The 25876-nt window shown below is 37.5% G+C and overlaps 2 protein-coding genes across 4 annotated transcripts; one reads left to right on the plus strand and one right to left on the minus strand.

Annotated features, from left to right (window-relative positions):
* LOC109712613 (GDSL esterase/lipase At5g03810) lies at positions 1958-7135 on the plus strand. The gene is made up of 5 exons (XM_020236268.1): positions 1958-2613; positions 2812-2942; positions 3206-3439; positions 6177-6432; positions 6739-7135. Exons 1-5 carry the CDS (start codon positions 2301-2303, stop codon positions 6930-6932), a joined length of 1128 nt encoding a protein of 375 aa, XP_020091857.1. The 5' UTR covers positions 1958-2300; the 3' UTR covers positions 6933-7135.
* Positions 7599-25357, minus strand: LOC109712612 (E3 ubiquitin-protein ligase UPL7). Of its 3 annotated transcripts, XM_020236267.1 has the most exons (15): positions 25197-25356; positions 24933-25055; positions 24385-24500; positions 23886-24126; positions 21503-22095; positions 19780-20769; positions 19352-19686; positions 17759-18037; positions 17400-17652; positions 16802-16972; positions 16615-16707; positions 14901-15008; positions 8907-9023; positions 8251-8340; positions 7599-8104 (listed from the first exon to the last, which is right to left on the minus strand). In XM_020236267.1, exons 3-15 carry the CDS (start codon positions 24385-24387, stop codon positions 8021-8023), a joined length of 3357 nt encoding a protein of 1118 aa, XP_020091856.1. In that variant the 5' UTR covers positions 24388-24500; positions 24933-25055; positions 25197-25356; the 3' UTR covers positions 7599-8020. The 3 variants fall into 3 exon arrangements, 2 of the variants coding, with proteins under 2 accessions (XP_020091856.1, XP_020091854.1); XM_020236265.1 differs by lacking the exon at positions 24385-24500; XR_002216919.1 differs by lacking the exons at positions 7599-8104; positions 8251-8340; positions 24385-24500 and having other exon boundaries at positions 14901-14998; positions 25197-25357.

The following is a 25876-nucleotide window of genomic DNA, read 5'->3' on the forward strand; positions in this document are numbered from 1 at the left end:
CTTCGTTTGCAAAACAATCCATGATTGGTTAAAACACGTGATTAGAAAGAAAGTTAATAGATGGATGGTGTACAAATATACAAATGCATCTGGTACTAAACATTAGCATAGCATTTTTTTTTTTTTTTTTTACAGTAAGAATAAATCAAATTTATTAAATCTGATCAAGTTCAGCGAGTAAATACTGATGCAGTTCGTGAATCTCTGCATCATCAGGGCCGTTGAAATTTTGTTATTTTAGGCTCCAACATGCACTTTCTTTGAGAAAAGAAGAATGATGAAAAAGAATGAAAAAAGAAAAAATTCCAACAAATTGAAATGCATTACTGTTGTAGTAAATAAAGGTATGGGCTATAAATTAAAGCTCGCAAAAAAAGGCCAACTATTTTTGTTATTATCAGGTACATTTCAAAGCAGTGTTTGTGATATCTGATAATAAAGAAAAAGTGCATCTTAGTGTGACGAGTTTGATAAAACTTTTGGGGGCTTTTGTTTATGTATTTCAAATTTATTCCTCATTATATTATTGTATTAAACGAAATGCTGTAATGCAGTATCAGTAATAATCTGATTCAAAAATATCAGATATTTGGTTATGTTGAAATAATCTATAATGCTATTAAGGACAATGGTAAATATTGTCATCATACTATTTGAATTGGACAATAAAAATGGGTTTATTGGAAAGTGATGATCTCATGCAAGATTTACAGAAAGTAGCTGTTATATAAGGTTACTCATTGAAAGGGATATGCAAATCTGTGGTCTTTTTTCAAATAGAATATACAGAGTATGAGCAATACCTAACAAGGTTGTAAAACAGAGCCACATATTTTGATACTGTGACTTGATTTCTATACTTAAAACACTGGCGTTTCTAAATTTTAATTCTGGCTAGCTAAATTGTAAATTTTGAATAAAATTAGAAGACTATTTATCTATACGTAAAATTTTAGTAGTAACATATGCATCAAAACTATCAAATTGCTAGTAGCTTAGGGGTTAGATATACGACAGCTCATTTTAGAGATTGGGCTTTCAATCTTTGTATGAGCTTATATTTCTGGTTATTGTCCCTCGATACAGCCAAAAAAAAAAAAAAGGCTTACAATAAAATTTTTCACTTATAATGAAGTTTCGTGACAGAGTTAGATTCGAACATACTGTCCGAAATCGGGGCCTATAATAAAATAGAAAAGAGATGGACGAGTAAAGATCGCGAAATTAATCATCAAAGTTTTTTCTTTTTTTCAAGGAAAAACTTCAGAAACCCCCCTTGGTTTCAATTTTTTTCACTTTAGTACCATGTGGTTTAAAATGTATCAAGTTAGTACCCTGTGGTTTCTCACTTTATCATTTTAGTACTCTGTAGTTTAAAGTGTATCAACTTAGTACCCTGTGGTTTTGCACTTTATTATTTTAGTACCCTGTTATTTTAATTTTGTATCAAGTTAGTATCATGTTATTTTTTAAACTATAGGGTACTAAAGTGATAAAGTGTGAAACCACAGGATACTAAAGTGATAAAATGCAAAACCACAGGATACTAACTTGATACACTTGAAACCACATGGTACTAAAGTGATAAAATAAGAAACCACAGGGTACTACCTTGATACACTTTAAACCATAGAGTATTAAAATAAAAAAATGTGAAACCACGTTGGGGGTTTTTAAAGTTTTTCCTTTTTTCAATTGGTAGCGGCCTCAGCACTTGGCCCATAATCTAATCTAATAAAATTGACACTCTCAAAGATAACAAAATAAAAAGTTTAGTTGGTTTTTTTGGCATTTATTGAGAGAGAGAGAGAGAGAGAGAGAGAGAGAGAGAGAGAGAGAGAGATGCATTAACACTCTAAATTAATGGAGGAAAGCGAGAGAGAGAGAGAGAGATGCATTAACACTCTAAATTAATGGAGGAAAGCATGCTCCTTCCCTGCTTGTTTTGAAATCATGAGAGAGGTATGTTTTGCTTCCCCCACCACTTACTGCACTTTAAGCACCACTCAGTTTTTCCAAACAACTTAAAACCAACCAAAGCTTTACAAGTGCCCCATCCTCTCTCTCTTTCTCTATCTATCTATCTATCTATCTCTCTCTATCTCTTAACTCTAAACACAAGCACACACACAGTCCCTCTTCTTAAATGCTCATAACCACACCCATATTCACCTGTCTCCCACCACAGGCCATTTACTCACACTCCACCACCCCAAAACCCCCCCATTCCTCCTCCTCCTCCTCCACTTTCTCTCTTCCTCTTCTCACATTTCCCCTTCTCTCCCCCATAAAAAAGAAGCATGGCCTCTAGTAGTAGAAATAGTAGTAGTAGTTGTAGTAGTAGTAGTAGTAGTAGTAAAAGAGTTGCACCAATGAGTACCACAATGTTGGTGCTTGTTATGGCCCAAGTGTTGGTTCTCATAGTGGGGCTCTCTCATGGGCAGGGACTGGTCCCTGGAGTAATGATCTTCGGCGACTCGGTCGTCGACGCAGGCAACAACAACAACCTCGACACATTTGTGAAGGCCAACTTCCCCCCTTATGGAAGAGACTTCAGCAACCATTACCCCACCGGAAGGTTCTGCAATGGCAAGCTCGCCACCGACTTCACCGGTATCTAAGGCCTGCCTTAAGAGTGCATTGTCCAAACACAACCACTTTCAGATAAAGCACTTTTGAGTTCTGCTCATTCTAATGCTACAAAATATTATCAAAAAGTTGGTGGTAAAAGTTGCCTTTAATTTGAGGCTTACAATTAATATACTATACTACTAAGTGATTTGGGTGTTTGCTTCAAATTAATTAATGCAGTGGAGAATCTGGGTTTGAGTACATACCCACCAGCTTACCTTAGCCAAGATGCACAAGGGAAGAACCTCTTGAATGGTGCCAACTTTGCTTCTGCAGCCTCTGGCTACTTAGATAGAACAGCAAACTTATATGTAAGTGTTTCAACATATATACATATACATAGATTGATGCAATTTTGTAAGCAGCTTCTTAACAGGAGATTGCATGAGAAGAGAGCGAATGCATGTTCTTCGTCTAACTAGTACTTTCGATTCAGATCATTGAACAAAGCATTAGCCCATTTAGGGTTAATCTTATTGCCCGAAAATATTTTGGGGGTTTAGATTTAACGCATTAGTCGGATAAAGTGTATGTGTTTCTCCTCTTTGTTTTGATCTGGGGCTAGTTCATGCAGAGAGCAATTTCACTGAGCCAGCAACTGCAGTTTTACAAGGAGTACCAATCAAAGGTGGTGGGGATCGCCGGAAGAGCGAAAGCGGCGGCCCTCATCTCCGGTGCCATCTACATTTTGAGCGCCGGCAGCAGCGACTACGTGCAGAATTACTACATCAATCCCCTGCTCAGGGGAACATACACTTCTGATCAGTTTGGGGACTTGCTTCTTCAGTCCTTCAACTCGTTCGCTGAGGTACACCTTATAACACTATTTTCGCATCATTTATTGTCCGATCGATCTATTAAGTGACACGGTATCAGAGTCAATTTTAAACTGCATCACCCTGGCAAGGTCGTAGAGATACGTCCTAACACACTTCTGTTCGGTCATTTTCTATCAAATCAATCTTTTGGATAATATAATATTATACTGTTAAATTGGCGCCATTTTTCTAAGGTCATGAATACAATATCTCTCGTACCAATGGTCGGCATATAGTTCACCATGCACTACACGGATATGCAAAGATGTTCGAATTCTTCCCAAGCCATTTATGGTCAAATCAATTCTTTTCGGGGTGGTATTACCTTATGCCCTGTTTGGACACTCAAATAAAATCCGATAATAACTTATTGAATATAAAAAATATTTTCGTGTGATTAAAAGTACAAAGTTTAGTTTTTGCTCCTAGATAAATCTGGGCATCCATGATTTGACCAAATAGTATATTTCACTTACAAGATAAATTTATTTTATTCTGATAAAAATAATTTGCATATCATTTAATCACACTTCTCATTTACCAAATATCATAAATCTTTATATATATATATCGAGTAAAATATTTATGCATCTAAATAGTGCCTTATTTATCGACCAACACACTAGAATAGTGGTCCTAATAAATAAGTGGAGGGATCCTCCTTTCTATTTTTTTTTTTTTCTTTTTCATATAATTTATCTATCTATATCTATATCTATACCTATACATTATTCCACATAGATTTGCCACATGGTAATTCCTCCTCTACCCTTGCCTTCTCCTCTCTTTCCACTCTTTGGTGCTTCGTCTTCCCACCTCCCATCTCCGCCTGATGTTTCGTCTTCTCACTCACTCATTCTCTAACATCTCCGCCTGATGTTTCGTCTTCTCACTCACTCATTCTCTAATTAATTTATTTACATGATCTATTGTCATCTGAACAAATCACTTTCACAAAAAAAAAAAAAAAAAAGTAAAATACAATCTCTTCATACACTTTTTTCTCATACTATTTGTACTTGGTGATATCTCATTGCAACTCAATAAATTTTAAAATTATGACTTTATCAATCTTTTATCTTTTTTAGTATTAGCCCGCCTTAATGCACGGGTAACTTTACTGGGTAACTTTACTCGTACGTAACTAAGCATAGAAAGATTGTTAATTTAATTAGCACCATTAATGTGTCACGCGACAATAATTCTAGTAGATCATGGCGTGCCACAAGGACACAAAATTAATGAATGCGACTAAAGTCATTTATAACAATACCTGTTGATCAAACAACGCAATAATTCCAAACGACAACCCTAAAAAATGAAACAATTAATACTCGGGCATAGTGAGTTAAATTCACCGGGAACAGACTCTCTAGTCTCTACAGCATGGTCACAGATTTTTATCCTCTTATGTACCAGTATGGAATTCTTAATAAAATAAATAAAAAATAAAAAAAAACTACAGTTTCATAATAATTGACTTCCTATTACACAAACAACAATACAAAAAACAAAAATTTATCTGAACTTCAGTTCAATTGAAAATTATCTTCAATCTAAAATAAGTCACAGGCAAACAAACACGCCCTTAGGATCAACTTTGTTACCATATTGTCAGAAAGATTAATCCGATAGAAACTGTTCCAAAATAATCTTATTTTCTAAGAATAAGCATGGACATGATAGAGAATTTTCCTCCACCCAGGGCTTGGATACAATTTCTTGCCCTTTCATATTCACATGCTAGCATTGGTATGTTCACAATGTTTTTAGTCACATAATCATAAATGAATTGGGGCCCCATAGTTCCTCCATTTATTACTCAACCAATTCTCCTCTCTTGGAACTGCAATCCTAATCCAGAGCACCATTACTATCTTTCCTGCAACCCTACCTAATCTCCACTTTAAGCTGTATTTTATTCAATTTTAGAGAGTACGTCTCCTACTCTTACTCTTTCGAAAGAAAGTATGGAGGCCTCCACACTTGTAAGTTGTTTTCGATGATGGGATATCCGATTCAACGATCGGCTCGTTAGAAATGATCTATGCTATTAGAACTATTTAGAAACTAAATTTCATAATTTTTTGATATCATTTATTAAGTGATCAAAAGATCTAAAAACTGACTATTTTAATGGCCGATATGGCATGTTTGTAAGTTCAGCGGTGTAGAAAAATTCAAATTACATAAAACTTTAATAGAAAATTCTACTTAACATTAAGAGTAAGATCAATACTTCCGATTTGAAATTTGAGTCTTTTATTACTATTTTCTGTGAGATTTTTATTTTCAGCCGTTCATTTTGAGGCTATTCGTTCACTAAGCAAACAGAGTCAAAAAAAAATGAAATTTGATTTCTAAATAGTTCTAATAGTGTAGATCATGTCTAACGGAGACAATCATCGAATCAGATGTCCCATCATCAAAAATTAATTATAAGTACGGAGACCTCCATACTTTCGAAAGCATAGGAGCCTAACTCCAATTTTAGAAGCCTATAAAGATTATTGGTCAAAGTCCTCTCATGACTACATTGGCGAGAGGGGCATTTCTATGGGCTGAGATAGTACAAGACACTAAATGGTGCAGTGCCTGTAGTAAATGCACAACCAAATTACCAAACTACCAACATATTTTAAAACGTAGTCATATGGTATCTTAAAGTTTCTAGAGAAATAATTATGGAACTAACTAAAAACTAATGTAGCAACAATATTTGATCAGAATCTATACAATCTGGGAGCGAGAAGGATCGGGGTGACGTCACTGCCGCCGATGGGCTGCCTCCCCGCAGCCATCACACTCTTTGGGGCCGGCAGAAATGACTGCATTGTGTACCTCAACAATGACGCGATCACCTTCAACAAAAAGCTCAACGCCGTCTCCGAAGCACTCAAGAAAAGGCATTCTGATCTAAAGCTCGTCGTGTTCGACATCTACAACCCTCTTCTTGACCTCATCAAGAACCCTCAAAACAGCGGTACCTACTCTTATCTTTCTTTAGTCATATGTTCCAACTAGAGCTTCCACAGAAGTGCCATTTCAGGCAGAATTGTTTAGAGAATTTCTGGTGGCTTTTCCATTTAAATCTCACGAATCAACTTCCTTTCTGTATATCTAAAAACAAAATTTTAACTAGGAGCTTCTAGCTGTAGTTAAAAGATTCAGACAGCTACTTTTCGAGCAGAAAAGTTGCTCCAAAAGCCTGAAAAAAGGAGCTATTAGATTAGCTACGGTTTAACATTTTGACTAATGCTTTTGCTGATGATTCTGCTGTGACAAAAAGGGTTCTTCGAAGCAAGGAAGGCGTGCTGCGGGACGGGCACAATCGAGACATCCCTCCTCTGCAACGTAAGATCGCCAGGGACCTGCTCTAACGCCACAGGATACGTTTTCTGGGACAGCGTCCACCCCACCGAGGCCGCGAACAAAGTGCTGTCTGACACTATTTTGCTTCAAGGGATCGATCTTATCTCCTAATTAAGTGCACTATTATCATGCTCTAAGAGTCCTTAATCTATCTGTTAAATGTTTACTTGCATTTACGAGTGGTGGCTAGTTATGTGTTATCAGAATGTTATAGACAGGTGTTATTGGGCGTGTTAGTGAGTGCTTATAGCTGTTATTATAGGTAAATAATATGATAGTGGGTGCACCACAATTTTCGCAGTTGTGATTTAATATGCCTCCTTGTTGTGGCCTTAACTAAAAAGTGAAAGCTATAAGTGGTTTGACTTGACGACAAGTTCTAGCAATACAAGATGATCCAGTGTTTATATTTGCATTTGAGAAGTTAGTAACAACTTGGTAAAGGAAATACAGAACAAATGAAATGGTTACAATGAAAGAAGATGTAATACAATAATACAAATGATGCCAAAGTAACTAACGCAAAACAATAACAAAATGTTATTATAACTACAAGGGTAACTATGGAGACAATAATCATGAAACTCAACCCTAAACACGGCGACAGATGAGTCAGGAAAACCAGAATCAAGAATATTCATCCGATTTCTTTGCTATGATAGAAGTAGAGCAATATCGGAATCTCTTATCCAGGCAGAGAAAATCTGTTCAACTTAAGCTTGAGATCTATCTACAAACAAATTCGTTTATACAAACCAATGATTTAATCCTTGGGCAAAAATCCAATAGTAGCTCTTCAAATTTCATTTAACTAACGATTTCATCGATCAAGACAATCTGTGGGATTTCTTGACTTGGTTTTTCAGAACAACACAAGTTAATTCATCTCGAAAGTCACACTGGGAGTCATGCATGATGAAAGTTTCAAATACCCAAACCCTAAAACCATGCGATCAACAACCTCCTATAGATACAAAAACGAGCTCTATGTTGGCAAAATGAAGAGATCGAACAAAAAAGCATTATTTACACTGCACTACACTAAATATGAATCACAGAAGTTCTGTAGTTCTTTGTTGTTCTTCTGATGTAGTGGCGTCATTCTCTCTCGACATGATTTACAGATGAATTTACATGGTACCAGAAATATTCACAAAAAACTACAATCCAAAACAGTAATTCAGAGAAAACTCTGTACCTTAGGAAAGTTCAAATCCAGTGTTTGAAGTGATAGCATAAAGTAGCTTGTTCCTCAGAGTACTCGATCGCTTGTATGTTGGCAGCTGGGAAAAAAATAAAAAAAAGTGAGATAAAATAAAATTAACAGCATGTAAGTGATAAATCAGCTTTTAATCAGGAATAAGCTCAAAAAGAAACAAATACTAAGTGAAATGTCAATGACCTATACAATAGAGTTATGTTTAGTTACCTTCAGCGTGTTGTAGCATGTAGATGCAGATGGAAGACGGTCTACATCCTGCCCACCTATAGTGGCCCAAAGAGGAACGTCACATGCGACCTGTGTAAGAATTCCAACATCAGTTCCAGTAGATGGATTAATTGAATTTCAAGAATAATGCAAACCATAACCACAGGGTAGTTCTACAATTCGAGAGAACTTGACAGTGATAAATATCATACTTCTGCAATTTGCAGTTCCTTCTCAACATACTAAACATGTATTTATTGGCGGATAGCACAGAGGTCGAAAACTAGTATAGATGAGTATAGACGAATTGACACTGGAAATAATCACGCCATCATAAAGTCCCACTCTCCCACATTACTAACGAAATATAAGCTGCCAATTTGACACATTTGTAGAGCTCTTTAAGTAAAACACATGCCAATGGTCCCTCATTTAGGGATGATCACCACATAGAAGAATATAACAGACTGTGTTTTGAGAGTTTCTCAGGAACATAGCAGTCTCGACCAAAATTGTTCATCCAATGCATTTCTGGTTTCTACATTCTTTCTTACTACTTGATTGGAAGAAAACTAATTACTAAACATTCAGCAGCATCCCTTCAGTAATTCAACTCTAGGGATCATTTCTCCTAAAAGTCTTGAAAGGTATCATACCTTGTGAATTGTAAATGGTGGCTGCAAGTACTTGAATCCAAGCAATGGAGCTCGCGAACAACTTGTTACAAATTTAACTAGCATGCATCTTTCAATTGGTTTAAATCCTTTGACAACCTGCCATTTGATAAACAAAAATAATAGGGGAAAAAAATAGGTGCTCATTATAAATTGTTGCTTGGTGTAAAAAGTTCAATATAAACTTGCTTTGAGCAAATAATACATGTATGCAAAATAATGCCTCACTACATTAAAAATATTGCATACAACACTTCCCTTAATTACAACCGTATTAGCGTAGGCAATGCTGATTAGAAAACATTCGATGATGTATGAACAGCATAAAATATCATACTATAAACAACAAAAAGGAATATAAGTTCTAATTGTTTAAAGAAGCAGTATCAATCTCTTCACCTTCAACCTACTTCTATGCCTCACATGCTCATGATGCATCAAAGAAGTTTTTCAACATAGGTGAATTCTAACTGTAGCCTATGAGACTAAACCATCTGTTTCATAATTTCACAATCTTAGGTCTAAAGTTTTTAATTATTTCTATCAATATGGCCACCCCTCAAGCTTTTTATTGTGGCTACCCTGCAAGCTTTTTATTGTAGCTATTGTACCTATCAAGTTGGTTAAGTACTTGATCAACCTTCCAGTGGCCTCTTCAGAAGAGGTTAGCATTTGTCTCTGTTGTCAAACTGTTAGAATGAGGGGAACGAGTTCTGTTTGCTTAATCCACTTTTGTGATAGCAAATAATAATGCTAAAATAAATTTCTGTTTCTTAATACCATAGCTATTCATAGAGCCTCATAGCAAAACTGGAGCTTCTGCAACTACACCTCATTAAATCCCTCAAACGACTTCTTGCTGCAGCTAGAAGCAAAAACTGAAATGAAACTTCTGTCTTTGGGGCCAAAAATGTCATTTTGACTTCTCAACATAGTTAGAAGCTCCAGAATCTTAATTTGCAAAGGCATGGCTTATGGTTCCAAAGAAAAACTCTTCCAGAAGCCAAGTCAAATACGTGCATATTCAAAAAGCAAAATTTGATCAAATAAAAAAAACGAATTAGGTAAAGAATCGCTATGTTAATAAACAATCATCATCCCTACAAAAACCATCATTTGTGTGTTATACACCCCCGATACCATGTTATTCATCTAAAAGAAGTTATCACAAATACTATATTATCATTATGTTTCTTCTGCATACTAATAGACTCTAAGGAGTTATCTTATGCTAATAAGAAAAACATTAACGGTTGTTACACATATATAGGCGTGGCGCAGCCGGCTCCATGGCACGGCCCGAGCTCTTATTCCGCTGAAGCAAGGTTGAGGGAGGAGATGAGGACCCAGGATCCACCTATGGAGATTACTTCTAAGTCGGCGACGGCGATGGCCCTTACACCGGTTCGAACCAGCGTACGCTTAGCGAACGTCGATAAGACCTCGATACTAAGCAAGGCAGTTTCTAGGAAGATGCGTCAGCGTGAAGGCGGGGATGGATTTGCGACTGCGCCAAGCTTAAAGAAGATCATCCAAAAGAGTCGCCGTTCTGGGGTGATACTTGAGGGGGTTGAGGCGAAGAAATTCGCCGAGTTCACAAACATATGAGCTTAGCTGGGGCTTGGTTCGGGAGGTTTGGACACTTTTTGGCAATTTTTTGGGGTAGCGTGTCTTTGTGTGTGTGATGATTAAGGTCTGCAGTTGGAATGTTAGGGGGCTTAATGACCCCTCTAAGCGTCTTGCCGTTAGGAATGTCATCTCTGTGATACGCAAAGTTGTTGTGTGTCTTCAAGAATCGAAAGTAAATCATGTTTCGGGGTCTTTTTTACGTAGTTTTGGTGGCTCATTTCTCGATAAATATGTGTTTTCTGAATCGATTGGAGCTTCGGGGGGTTTGATTACTTGCTGGAGCTCGCACATTTTTACTTGCCACGAAGTCATTATGAGACGGTTTTCCATAACTGTCCTTTTGGCCCAAGTCAACGACGGAACAAGATTCTACGTTACTAACGTTTAGGGGCCGGCTACTTGGGGTGGCAACGATGATTTATATGAGGAATTGTTACTGTTGAAGGATTTTTGTAAAGGCAAGTGGGTTATGTGTGGAGACTTTAACAGCACTAGATGTCAAGAGGAGCGAAGGGGGAGGACTTGGAGCCACAAAGCGACAGACCAGTTTAACAGTCTTATTAAGGAACTGGAGTTAATTGATCTACCTATGACTAACCAATCTTACACCTGGTCAAGTATGCAGAGGACCCCTACCCTCGCTAGGCTTGATCGTTTCCTTGTTTCGACTGAATGGGATCTTCAATTTTCTCTTACTAAGGTTCAAAGTCTCCCCAGAATAACGTCTGATCACTGCCCCATTCTTTTATCGGCAGAGAGAAACCTAATAAAGCGGAGGAAAATATTTCGGTTTGAGAACGCCTGGCTAAATCATGAGAATCTGCTATCCAAATTGCCCGGCTGGTGGCGGGAAGGGAGTCAGGAAAAGTCGGCAGTCCTTACGTTCACGGCAAAACTGAGACACTGTCGGAGGAGAATTAAAGAGTGGTGTGCAAATGAATTCTATAGTATTAGAAGTGTAAAGAATAAACTTATGGAGGAAATTTAGGAGATCAACAAGGAGGAGGAGCAAAGGGGGGCTGTCGTAGGAGACATTTAATAAAAGGGAGGAGATAAAAGGTACTCTAAATAATGTGCTAAAGGATGAAGAAATCTTATGGAAAACTAGAGCAAAACAACATTGGCTTCGGGAGGGTGACGGCAATACCAAATTCTTCCATTCTACAGCCAATGGTAGAAGAAAAAATAATAGGATTGATACGGTGGAAGAGATAGATGCAGTGCTTCGATCAGATAAAGACAAAAAATCTTATTTCTACCACAAATTTAAGGACATATTCTCACCGGATGAATCGGCCCCATCGTCCTTCGGGGAATGGAGTAGACACTTTAGATCGAGTAGGGTTAGCCCAACCAACATGGTACTCTTATCGAGACCTTTTTGCCTTGAAGAAATTAAACAAGCGGTATTTCAATTAGGAAGTGACAAGGCATCGGGTCCCGATGGCTTTCCGCTAAGCTTCTACCAAACATTTTGGGACACCCTAAAAGGAGATATTTTGAATCTTTTCCACGAGATGTTCGAGGGAAGACTGAACACTTGCCCTATTGATTACGCATTTATCTGTCTAATCCCGAAGAAGGAAGGAGCTAAGAGGGCGAATGACTTTCGTCCCATAAGCCTTTTGAACGGGATACAAAAGATCCTTTCGAAAGTGCTAGCCAATCGGCTAGAGGGTGTTATGAACGAATTGATTTCCCCCTCCCAATCGACATTTCTGAAGGGGAGGAACATCACCGATGCCTTTGTAGCGGTTCAAGAGTTGATTAGCTGGGGTTGTAGGCAAGCTGTTGAGGGAGTTGGAGTAAAGGTGGATTTCGAAAAGGCGTATGACAGAATCTACTGGCCCTTTTTATTTCGCATCTTAGCCTGGTGGAGCTTTGACGACAAATGGTGTGATTGGATAAGACTTTGTATTTGCAACGCTAAGGTCGCAGTGTTAATCAATGGTGAACCGACCAAGTGGATTAAGACGAGAAGGGGTATAAGGCAGGGGGATCCGCTATCCCCATTCCTTTTTTTATTGGTAGCAGAGTGCCTGACCCGCATGACGAACGAGGCAATTTCAAACAACCTCGTGAACGGGCTTGGACAATCTGATGAGTCCAGAATTTCTCTTATCCAATTTGCAGATGATACTTTTTTCTTCGCAGAGGCCAAGAAAAAATATATGAAAAATCTCAAATTTATATGACAGCTTTTTGAATGGGCATCGGGAATGAGGATCAACAGAGAAAAGTCAGAGCTCTATTATATTGGGCAGGATGAGAGGAAAGCGACGAGATTAGCAAACCTTCTTGGTTGTAGAGTTGGCTCCCTTCCTACCCGATATTTAGGCCTGCCTCTCTCCATCAGACCACTCTCTAAGGAGGAGTGGAGAAGGCTAATCCGTAAATTACAAAGTAAAATCGACGGATGGCAAGCGAAACTCTTGTCGAGAGGGGGTAGGCTCATCTTAGTGAACGATGTTCTGACGAACCTACCCATTTACTTCCTCTCGGTTTTCAAAGCTCCGAAATAGGTTACCAAGCATATTGAGGCACTACGGAGAGACTTTTTCTGGAATGGAGGAATCTGCTCTCCGGGTAAGGGGTGCTTAATCTCTTGGAAGAGCGTTTGTAGAAGTAAGAAAGAAGGAGGACTTGGAATACTGGACACTGCCACGATGAACCAAGCCCTTCTAGTCAAATGGTGGTGGAAATTTCACACTGCGCCCCAATTGCATTGGAACAAGATTATCCATGCATTGTTTTATCTCAGAAGAAGACCACTAAAGGAGGGAAGGTCTTTCAAACCCCCCTCGTTTTGGTGGAAGGGAATTCTTTGTCAAAAAGAAATTTATAAATTAGGAGCATTCTGTAAGTTGGGCAATGGTAGAAATATCGATTTTTGGACTGACCGTTGGTGTGGGGACACTTCTTTGCAATCGTCTTTCCCGGAGGTGTTCCAGTTATCGAATCACAAAAAGCTAAAAATTAGTGAGTGCTGGCGGAACAATGAATGGAATTGGCACAAGATACTGGGTTGTGACAGCAATATTGATCACCGATTAAATTCTACGATATCCGAACTTAAGGCTGGGGTGTCCAATTTCAGAACTGAAGAAGGCCCCGACAGTGTGCTCTGGCGATGGACTACTGACGGACATTTTACGGTCAAATCAACCTATTCTGTGTTGTGCGATGGGGGTACTAGAGATGCTCGCACAAGTAAGATTTGGAAGCTTCGTATCCCTCTAAAAGTGAAAGTATTTTGCTGGCTCGTCCTCCGGAAAAGAACACTTACTGCAGAGAATCTACTTAAGAGATGATGGGTTGGTAACACATGCTGCGTTTTATGCGGAATGGAAGAGGAAACGGTTGATCACTTATTTACTTGGTGCGTGTTCTCCAGATTTCTAATGGTGAAGACATTGGACAATGTCCAGCAAAGTGATTTGGGTGAGGATGTGTTTCTGGTCTGGGACAAATGGAAAAATAGAAAAGGTTCATCATCGTCACGTCCTAGACTAATCAGTTTAATAGCCTGCTGGTGGGTTACTTGGGATGTCCGGAACGGCGCAATCTTCAGATCAATCAAACCAGACCCTTTTGTAGGAATTTACAAGATTAAACAACTGACGAACTTGTGGGAGCAACTCCTACCAACAGTTAGACTTAATTTTACCAGGTAGCCTTATATATATAGTTATATATATATATATATATATAGATATCTAGAACTCATTTTTTCTTTTTTCTTATTTTATTTTATGTTATTTTATATTTTTATTTTATTTTACTTTTCGCGCCCTTCCCCAGGCCCGTGATGCCTCACCCATGTAGCTTAGTTCACTTCTTCAATGAATGAAGCAAGTAGCATGCTACCTTTCTCTCACAAAAAAAAAAAAAAGAAAAAAGAAAAAAAGAAAAAAGAAAAACATTAACCCCAAAAAAGGACATTTGAGTATTAAACCACGAACTAAATATTGCAACCTAAAATGTGACTCATCAAAGTTATCATAAGTCACATTAGCTTAACAAAGAACTGACTGTTATAATTCTTTTGTTTCCATAATACTAGAACAAATGTTATCCTTCTAACCATTCAGCTGAATATTTAGGAGGAACATCATAAACGTTGTTATAGAAACATTCTCAGCTGTGCTCAGGCCAAAGGACTTCAGAGTGGATGGAATAAAGAAGATGACATTATAGCTGAAATTAATGTAGTAGAACTCAATGGTTTCAATGGTTTTTGTTAGAGACTTGGAGTATATTAAAGTGTGTTTAATCGGTTCCATCATGTGTAGTTACAAGCACTGATCCTCATGCATGAAAGGAAATTAAGACAAACTGAATTGTTACCTCCCAAAACAGCTTAACTGTGCGACTTGAATTAGAATAACCACCGGTATACTTTGTGTTGTTTCTCAGATCATCAACATCAATATCCTGCCTTCCACCTGAAAGCAACTGAACGCGATATTTTAACGATCAGAAAGTTGTCAAAAAGTTAATACATCAATTTACTAGAGTAAAACCTTACTAGCAACTAGCATAGAGCCACAGGTAAGTTGAATTAGCTCCAATATTTTGGACATAGAAACTAAAAATGAACAGCATTTTATTGAACATATGCATCATAAGTGCTTACTAGATATCTCGTAAGTCCGTTGCAAGCTTTATATAACACTCAGGCCCAGTAATCAGAAAACTCCTGATAGTATATATCCTGTGGTTTATGTGTAACAATCTAGCCCACTAACACTAATAACTCGTCGGGCCCTAACCACCGGCCCAACATGCTTAACTCCAGTTTTTATTGCTAGAGCCCTTAGTTCTTACTACACAAACTGATGCGGGACTATTGGAATGTCACAAATTCCCCCTGCTTTAGACTCTAATGTCCTCGTCAGGTCTAAGTCCCAAGTCATTCTCTATCCCAAGATAATTATGTGATATAAGACTCATCTCACACTTTCGGCTGATAAACTGACTCTTATACCAAACATAACGACCCAGCCTCTTAGCACTACTAATTCATTGGGACCAAACCACCAGTCTATAATGCTTAAGCTCAATTACAAAAGCCCTTGGTTCTTATATTCTCATACAAAAAAATTTTCCCATTTGATGTGAGACTATTGAGGCATCACATTAGGTCTGGCTAAAATAGAGCATCATGTAACCCTATAGGATTTCATGACTCCATTTTTATGTTTAGGTTGTTTGAATACATACCGTTTGGAAGAGGGTAGAACGGCGGCATAGATGGAGCACTAGATGAGTCGAGTTAGGGGGAGAAGAGAGAGATCAGGAGAGGGGGGACGAATGGAGGAAACTAATTCTAGAGGCTTGAGTGGATTTTGCTTTTCCTCTATTTTTTAAACCATAGGTTAACTATACTATTTTTAGTGTCCTTTTGAAGCATCCAAATGTAATACTATGCTCAACTTTATGATGCACCCAACCAGGGCCTCAATTTCAACATCATCTACATCTTCAAGTATCAAGAAAGAAAGACCAATCCTCCGCATTCACCCTTCACTAGGTTTCCTCCATAGTTCCAGCAACTTTCCTATTTGTAACTGCTAAGAGTTCAGACTTCTTACAGCTGAAAGAAATCATTTATCTTCACCCCTTGACCCTATCAAATTCATAATGATATCTCATTTTCCAACAAGAATAGTACATTTATATTCAACTCAATAATAAACCTGATTAATTCGATCTCAGATTAATCACATGAAACCCTTTCGGCAAAACAATTTGGCCTTAGAGTAACTCCAACCATTGTGACCAAAATTGTGCACATGAAAGATTGAGGGTATTTACATAGGCTTGAGGAATTGTATGTTCTAACTAGCAATATTTCGTAAATCTTAAGTCACATAAATTTCCAAAGTTATATTCTTCCAAATCTCTAGGAACAGAAATTGACATCCAAAACAAATCAAAAACAAAATTGCCAATAATCCATTCCAGATTTGTATTATTGTAACCAACATCATTGGATTCACAAAACTGATTTGTTTCCTGAGAGGATCTGCTTTGTATTTGTAAGGCAAAGGAGGATTACCTGATTGAATTCATTAGCATTAAATAAGCTCAACCATGACGGTGATATGAGATCACTAAGCCCTCTATAAAATGCATTTGCAAAAGGAAGAATCTGCAAATTGAAAATGAAAGATGAGTTTAAAAAACAATCTTTGGTTAAAAGTTAGTAAAGTATCTTGCATAGTTAAATTGAACAAGCAGCATACCTGGCGGTTAAGTTTATAGTCAGCCATGGCATGGACATACTGCAACTTATTCTCATTTGTGACAGGCATATTTTTACCACCAGGTCTAAGCTCAGCAACAACCATTTTGCCACCTAGCTCTTCAGTCACAGTAAAATCCAAAGACAGCTCCCCAACATCACCATCAAAATGCTGTTTGATAATAAAGAAAACATGCCATTACTGACTAACAGGCAAACATAAATTCGAGTCTGCATTAACAGGTAGACCTTCTAGATTAATTCGATTAGGTGTTGCTTTCCTTACATTCAAGTATGACACTAAGTCAAGAATAATGGGTACACACTCCTTGCTTTTATGTTGTAAAAGTCACTAAAAAGCATCCACTGTTTTAAAGTAAAATCAAAGACGTTTCAGAGAAATTGTTGCCTAAGTAACAGCAATCATTTAGATTACAGCTGAAGAATAATGATACAGCAAGACTTATAGAATCCTTAAAGATGCAAATACAGAAAAGCATCGGACATGACACATTAAATATCAGATCTATATGAGAATCGGAAGTCAACAAAAATAGATGGCATGGTTTCAAGCATACCGGACTGCAGCATTTTCTTACCTTGAGATACATAAGGTTCCTATAAAGTTCAGAATCAAGTGTTGATAACTCATCAAGAAAACTGTAACGGCCTAGCAGCTTTTGCACAAAGACCAGTGAAAAGGAATAGTCCAGTAAAATTCCTTCATAAAGAGCTTTCCCAACAACTCGACCAAGAAATTCAATCATTTCGATTCCATTCTCTAACAGCCTCGCAGACATATTAGGAATTAAACTGCTATCTGATGTGGAAGTCTGCGAGAATAGCCCATATCTATTTCCGAACAAAGGGAAACAAATAAATTAGTATCTTTTACAGCATTTCAGCTTCTTGGAACAAAGAAAAGCATAATATTAGGCAGAAGTAAACTCAAACTTACTCAGGGTTGAAGGCAGCCCTGGACAAATCAGTTAAGAACTCCTTCGATAGACCGCCATAGTCCAAACCAGCTTCAGGAAGGCCACATTCACTTATAAAAGACACATGAATACATGATTTTAATCTTGATCCAAGATAGTTCAACTGCCTGTATCCATCCTCAACAACGTGATCTCGACGAATAACAACCTCAATTGATCCTGGACCTGGTCCAGAGACTTCACCAGCTACTCTTCTAGATACCTTATCTAACTTAATGAACTCTCTGAACATCTGAACTCTGCAAAAGAGCTACAAAAGTAATTAAACTATTATCATGGCATATGACAATAACAAGAGAAGCAAAAACATGAAATAAATGGGATGAGCTAACAACACTGATAAACAAGTGCTATACCAAAGCACCAAAAATCAAGCAAATAAGGTGGAACTGTGAACATTTGAAGCAGAAACAACTAAACAAGCATATAAGGGAAAAAATGTACTAGAGCCAGAACTATACAACAGTGTAATGCATATCATGAAATGGCCTCATATAAAATTGATCATGATTGTTTCAATCGGCAATAAGCAGTACTATACTGTAGTTTAGTTGCATAAGCAGGGTGGAACAAAGAAATGACAAACAGAACTTCTGAAATGATGTTAAAACGCTTCTGAAATCTTTTGGTCACTGCAGACTATGATGTCATTTATCACGAAATATCTCTTTGGACCTTAATGACCAAACAGGGAAAACCAGATAATTTCAGCATCATGGGTCGTTACCTACTGTTTAGCATGATATTACACAATTCTAGCCTTAGATTTATTATACAAAGTTAACTCTGAATTCTACCAAAGTGATACAATATAGGGACATGAAATATGCTTTGAAACCTGAACACTGGGCTGGCTACCAAGAGCATTTCCAACATCCATAATTGCATTTGAAACCATGACCCAAAACTTCAAAAGTGCATAGATCGAAAAAGTTAGAGAGCAACAACATGTCAATTCTACATGAGCAGGTCATTCAATGTACCAGTTACAATGAAGAAATTTCTATAATCAACAGCTTAGAAATATCTAGAATCTAGTTCTAGTAAATTATATTAGGAAAAGAAATGTATTATCCAGTACATAACATTGTTCATGTTTCTCATACAGCAAATCATGCAAACTTCTCGGTTTTTCTTAAACAACAGATGATGTCAATGACATTATTCCAAAATGTTGTCCTGCATATATTTTGTTAAAGCACTATATTTTAACATCCTTTTTCAGCTTGATGATAACAAATCTCTAGTAATGTGATTTCTTTCAAGGTTTCATAAACTTCAATCTTTGTTTTAAGTACCAATCTTTTAGTAATTAAACAAATAAACTTACAACAATTAAAGAGTGTGCATCAAAAAGAAGTCACTGTACATCGAAAACAACACGTTACCAATATTCTATGCAGCAACACAAACAGATAAACTTACAACAATTAAAGTGTGTGCATCAAAAAGAAGTCACTGTACATCGAAAACAGCACGTTACCAATATTCTATGCAGCAAAAGAAAAATGATTCGTTAAACAAACATCTCATGATATTTTACATGACAGTACCTCTCCTCAAAAGGATACACATGTGGAACAGTTGTAAGAGCAGAACTCGTGGTTGGAACAGTTGAAGCATCACTATATTGCAGATTGGCAAATGCAGCTTCATGAGTTCTAGCAGCTGCTGCAATCGGGACACGGCCTTCTCTGGCTGGTGCAAGCCACAAAGAAGTGGGGCAGAACCGGTGCCTGCAATACCTTTCATATAGGAGATGAAGGCACCTCACTGCTACATCCATAAGAGGTTGATCGCTTTTTCCACCATTATAAATGAAAGAATTGTACACTAACGTGTTAAGTACTGAGGCAATCCTCCGCTGTTGTGCAAGTGTAAATGGAACCTGTAACAGAAATAGAAGATGAAAATTGAAAACAATCAAAATATACTGAACTGAAGAGGTAACTGCACATAAAGTCAATTACCATTTCCATACCTGCTTCTCATAGAACTCAATGTCATCTAGAACCAATAAGAGGTGTCCATATGTAGCACAAAACAGGTGCAACATGTGCGACAAGTCTTTTGAGATAAATTGAGGCCCTTGTTTCATAGCTTCAACATCCCACAGATCATATTCGTTTTCATTGAACTGGACAGAATTCAATGCATTATCACTACAATCAGCATCAGCTTCAGTTGATTTTCCAGTTATCTTTTGCAGAACATTCACCCACTTGTTTCCCATATCCCTTGTGCTCCTTCTGTGCCGTATGTCGCCAACTTGTTCACTATAACTCCCAAAACCAGTATACCTTTGATGTTTGGCATCATATTGTATGCTATCAGCTCCACAAGTAAAGATTGAACCTTCTACTATTTCCCATAATTCTCTAAGAAACCCGGGGGTGAAGGAAAGAACATTGAGAATAGGTGACGAACCAACAAAAGGGTTCAGGAAAGAGAAGATCCTCAGCATGTAATAGTAAAAACATATAATATTCAGTAGCTTGAAATTCCCATATTCCTCTAAGCTCCGCTTTGAACCATTACTATCATGTGTCCCAGTAGAAATATTCTCCTTTGTCATCATCAAAAGCTTCCTTAGGTGCCACTGCTGATATACAGGTTTCAGAAGGTCTATGTATAATAATGGATGCAAATTACTGTTATCTGAATCGACCGCTTGCGAAAAGGGATCTCTAGCTCCTGATGATTCACCGTCATCCTTTTTCATCAATGCCTTCATTTTCTCAATAACGTACAAAAAGTTTTGAGAAAGGCAATTAACCACATGAATATAAAATCGACAGTCTAACCCTTGCACGAAATTCCCAGAAACAGCTGATTTATCATCATAATCTATCGCCAAGTTAATAACATTTGCAAGAGCCCAACCGGAGTAAGGGATGGCTTCAACACAAGAACTATATTCTTCTGACTGCTCCAGTTTAGATATTTCCTCAAAGATTTTATCCCTGGAAATCTGCCACCACCTGCCATAGTTTGATCAGTTCCAGGGCCTCCAAATTGTTTGTATGTAATCTAGAATATATCAGCTTGAAGAGCAATCAATATATTTACGCCTTGTTTGGCATCACGTAAATTTGTGCTTCTTTTTGTTTTGTTTTAATTAAAATTCTGCGCAATGAATGTGCTGTGAATGGACATTCCAATCTTTTTGTTCTAGCCAGCTTCTAAACTCATCTCTTTATATAAGATAATAACGAAAGCGTAAAGATATCTACTAAAATTTTGTAATTTTTGTTGCCAATGCATACATTGCAAACAATCTGCCATTGATTGGCATATTCAGTCGCATAGAATTAAGTTTATTTTAAATAAAGGCACCACATGGACCTTAGCTCTTCACCTCTGTAAAGTACAAGATTCATTGCTGAAGAAGTGGTATAAAAGCCCATCCTAGCATGCTCTATGTAGAAACAATTGAGGATCGCCATCAAGTATAGAGAGACCATACAGAAAATTAATGATTTACTTATAAATGAGTTTAAGAAACATGTCAACTGACAAGATTTGGGAGCAGCTCAACCAGAGAACATGTGTGACTAAGAAGAGTAAAATTGTGATAAAAGTAATTTTCATGTTTACTAGTAAAATATAAAATAGAAAAGTTAGGAAACATAACGTAGGCATGACCTAGCAAGGCAATGAAGAAAACTCTAAATTCATGAATATTCTAACATTATGGTCCTTACCAGTAAAATGTTAAGAGATGGCAGCAGCACAGACTCATGCTTTAAAGCAGGAAGCAGGAAAGATGGTAGACGCTGACAGAGATATGGAACAGTCAGTATAAACAAAATGTATTCTTCAATAGCACCATTCACATCAAAAGCATCAGCATCATTAATGTTCGACTTCTTCAAATGAAAAGGACGTAATCCTAAGGTTACTGCACTTGCAGTAATTAAGAATTGATCATCTGTCAGTGCAATAGCTTTCCTCTGTGATGCATCTTGAGCACCGAGCTTCAAGACAAATCTCCTAATACAGCTGTACATTCCGCTACTTCTTGTACTCATAAAACCAATCAACCTCTTCACAGCTACATCTGCATCTCCGGTATTCTCACTTTTTAAGCACTTCCACCCGTTTAGATCAGTCAAACTGATAACCAGGCGCATTGCAAGAGCAGTTAGTGCAACCATGTTATCACTCTCGCGACGGGAGAAATCACACTCAGCAAGAATTAATGAGCAAAGCGAAAGCAGTTTTTTTGCTTGATAAAGCCATGTAGATCTTTCCTCCAGTGTACCAACGGCAAGAGAACAAAAGTTTTGTTCCATATCTACGGTTCAAACAAGGAATCATTAAGCTCCCGGTTGCTTGATATAGAATATAACAAAACAGGAAAAAGAATCTCATAAGCAATTGAATTTCATCTATTGACAAAAATTTCCCAACCTTCAGTGGCAAGTCCAGGGTTAGGATAACTCTCATCAAGTATTTTAATACTTGCCTTACTGAAGATGATAGTATATATTTTTCTCTGGCTACCATCCAAGTTATAGCAAGCACAACATAGAGAAATGAGCATTACATCTTGACACTTCAGAATTTAACGAATATGTTGTCATTGATGTCATTACACGATCCCCCCCTCCCGCGCGACCCCCCTCCCACCCCACACTAAAGGCCTTGGTCTCCACAATGTCTAGCTTTACTCAAAGGACCTATCTGGTAGGACAATTTTACCAAAATATGTATGCAAAAAATCCATTTTTAATTAGTATTACAGAATAGGCCATTTTGATGCCTTTAGCAAAAATTGCGCAATTAAAGGCAAAGGAAAGATTTAACTACAACTTTTTTTAGGAAAGGCAAAAAGAAATAACACATATACAAACGTGTGAGAAAGAAAAGTCACATGATTGCCGATAAAGTTTCATTAGAGGATGATATAGACAACCAGCCTAGAATAGGATAAAAGACGAGCTGACTATAATCATGGGGCCAAATCCAAATTATTCAATCTCTTTTAAGCAAGGACAAATACATGGTAAATGGAGCTGAAAACGGGCCTGGGCCTAAACAACGCCCACTTGGACAAGCATTGTTTAGCTAGGTTATGGGTGCATAAAAGACTTCTTCTCCAGTCTTACCCTAATTGAGCTTTGGTATTTGCCGCTGATGTATGTCTATGTGTATATATTTATGTCAGTCGGCTTACATGTGCCCTCATTCTTCTAGAATCTAAACCCTTCATCCATGATCTAGCTCAATGCTTTTGGTCAAAATAGTGGTTTTGATTCTCTTTTCACCTTTGATCTAATTTGTCTTCACCAATTAAAGACATGTTCACAGAAAAGGAATCAATAAAGTTCAAATAAATGGATTTTGTTTCAATTAAAGACATGTTCATGGTACCCAAGGCAAGTCAGATCAAGGATTTAAGTGCCCTGGCACGGAATCGTGCCGGAAACTTGCCGGCACGGTACGGCACGGTGTGTGCCGAGCCATGCCGATGGGTGTCGGTCAAAAAAATTATTGTGTGCCGATGCATAATAGCATGAAATATTTATTTTCTTTAGCAATAAAATATTCTAACTATTTATTACGTCTTTTTGTCACATCTTTTGAACTTTATTGAGGAAATTACTTACTAATTTAAAAAAAAAAGGGTTTTGAACTGTGTCATCGGCACGGAATTTGTATTGTGCCAGTATCTTATTGGCACGGTACGACACGGTGGATACGGCCCGTACCGACGGGCACTTAAAACCTTGAGTCAGATCATTCAATAAAGTTCAAATAAATGAATTTTGCTTTAGTGGCTAAAATACACATGTTAGGACCTGTAATGAATTTTTTTTAAAAAAAAAAGGACTCAAAAATAATAGTGCCACATGGAGGCTCGATGGGGCTTTTAGCTTTGGACCAAGCCTTAGGAAATCAATAATTTTTTAGCATAAGCACCGTTGAAATCCAAACTTCATTTAGGGTTCAAGTTTGGGCTTGGATCCAACTGCACTGCAACCCATTCCCCCCCTGATGGTGAAAAAATTTCTGGTCATATAAAGTTTGCTCTACCATAAAGAAGAAAAAGAAAATAAAAGAAGGGGGAAAAAAAGGGCATACCATAAGAGTTTATGCTGCTTAAGAGAATTTTGAAACATGCCGACACATAATTCATCTTCCTAAGTTGCTGTTTCTTATATGATGTAGTTGACTGCATAGCAATAAAAAGAAATGGCCTTAGCAATTTGTTTGAAATCCATTGCTTTGTAATACAACCGCCGTACTGGACAACTAATGCTTCCCACTCTTCTTGAAGCTGCTGAGAAACCTTTTTCAACTCAGAGTACCGCCTCCAAACCCGCTGATATATAAGAAAAGAAAATGACCATGTTAAAATGACAGACATCAGAATGTAGATATCACAGAATATTTGACCCAAAATATAAGAGAAAATGAAGCATATGCAGAATATCTAGCGACCCAAAAATTACTCAATATGTTACATTGTCACCTCCGTTGCAAATGTAGCTAGAACTCATGTTAGTGCATTACAGCAAGAGGGTCACATATACCAAGATAACTGAGGATATGAGTAATAGCATCAAAAACTCATATATACCATGAGAAGTCCTTGTTGCCCGATGATCAATCAAGAGTCATATTAACTCATATTTCCTACTTTCGCTTCAAAAATTTTCTAACTTCCCATCAAGATCCTACATATCTCCACCACACCTGTATATTCAGAACATAATCATGTCTAATAATAATCTCATCATCCATTCTCAGCCTGAAATAACCCTCAAAGATCCACAACAGGATTCTACCACAAAATCATAGCAAAACCATGTTTTTTTTCCATCCAGAGCTTTCATATTTTTATCTATTCGCAGTATCATATCATGTGCCGCGGCAAAATTTAACCTTTTTGGTTTATATCAACGGGAGTAAATCAAATTTTCTCATTTGGGATGAAAAAGAAAACAACACCATCAAAAGCTCATCTTTGTTCTCTTCTTTTCTCCTTTTACGGCATCTGTTAAAGAATTCACAACCATTGATAGAATTTAGCACGGAAAAAACCTCTCCGATCGGAGTCGAACGTCGCATTGCCCTAATTCGTGTCTAAATCGTATCAAAGAGAGAGAAAGAGGGATAGAGCCCTACCTGGATGAGTGCGGCGGCGGCGGCGGCGCGGCGGAGGAAGCTGCGGAGCTCGCGCTCGTGGGAGACCTTCTGGAGGAGGGCGTCGCGCGTGATCTCCTTGGCGCTCGCTCCCCTCAGAGAAACCTTAAAAATTAAAAAATAAAAAAATAAAAAAAAAAACCACCCAAGAAGATGATGATGATGATGATGATGATGATAAGAGAAAGAGATCAAGAAGCGGGAAAAAAATCAAAAATAAAAATAAAAAAGAAGATGGAAACGGACCTGCCGTTGGTTCGGCGGCGGCGCCGACATCGTCGGAATCGTCGGTGGCGAGGAGGAGAGAGTATTAACACCGCTTTTTCTTCTTTTTTTTTTTTGGCTCTCTCTCTCTCTGTCTCTTTGCGCGAATAATAATAAATAAATAAATAAAGGATCGAAAATGCACGCAATAGCAACCGAATACATCGTGCTTTTTATTCATTTATTTACTTTATTTATTTATTTATTTATTTTTAGGGGGTGAGAAGTGAAAACCTTCTAAAATTGGTGAGGAGGAGGAAAAGTAGAAGAGAAAATGGCAAAGTTATTAATGGAGGTTAAAAATGTATAGAAACTCGTTTAATTCAAAGTTACAAACTGACTTTTAACTATCTAAAACAAAGAAAGAAAAAAAAATTACGTATAATGAAGTGCAATAGCAGATAAGGTTTTTTTAAATATATATATATATATATATATAATCAATTAAATGGCATCTTTTCTATAGAGGCAAAGACGTGGAAAGAAAATTACTAGTAAAATTTTATTTCCATTAACCAACAAATCCCCGTGCTTATTATTGCAGGAAACAATCAACTGCTTATGGTGCAAATGTGCAAAATATATATATATATATATATATATATATATAGAGAGAGAGAGAGAGAGAGAGAGAGAGAGAGAGAGAGAGAGAGAGAGAGAGA

This window comes from Ananas comosus, linkage group 7 (genome assembly GCF_001540865.1).
Source record: "Ananas comosus cultivar F153 linkage group 7, ASM154086v1, whole genome shotgun sequence".
Classification (NCBI taxonomy): domain Eukaryota; kingdom Viridiplantae; phylum Streptophyta; class Magnoliopsida; order Poales; family Bromeliaceae; genus Ananas; species Ananas comosus.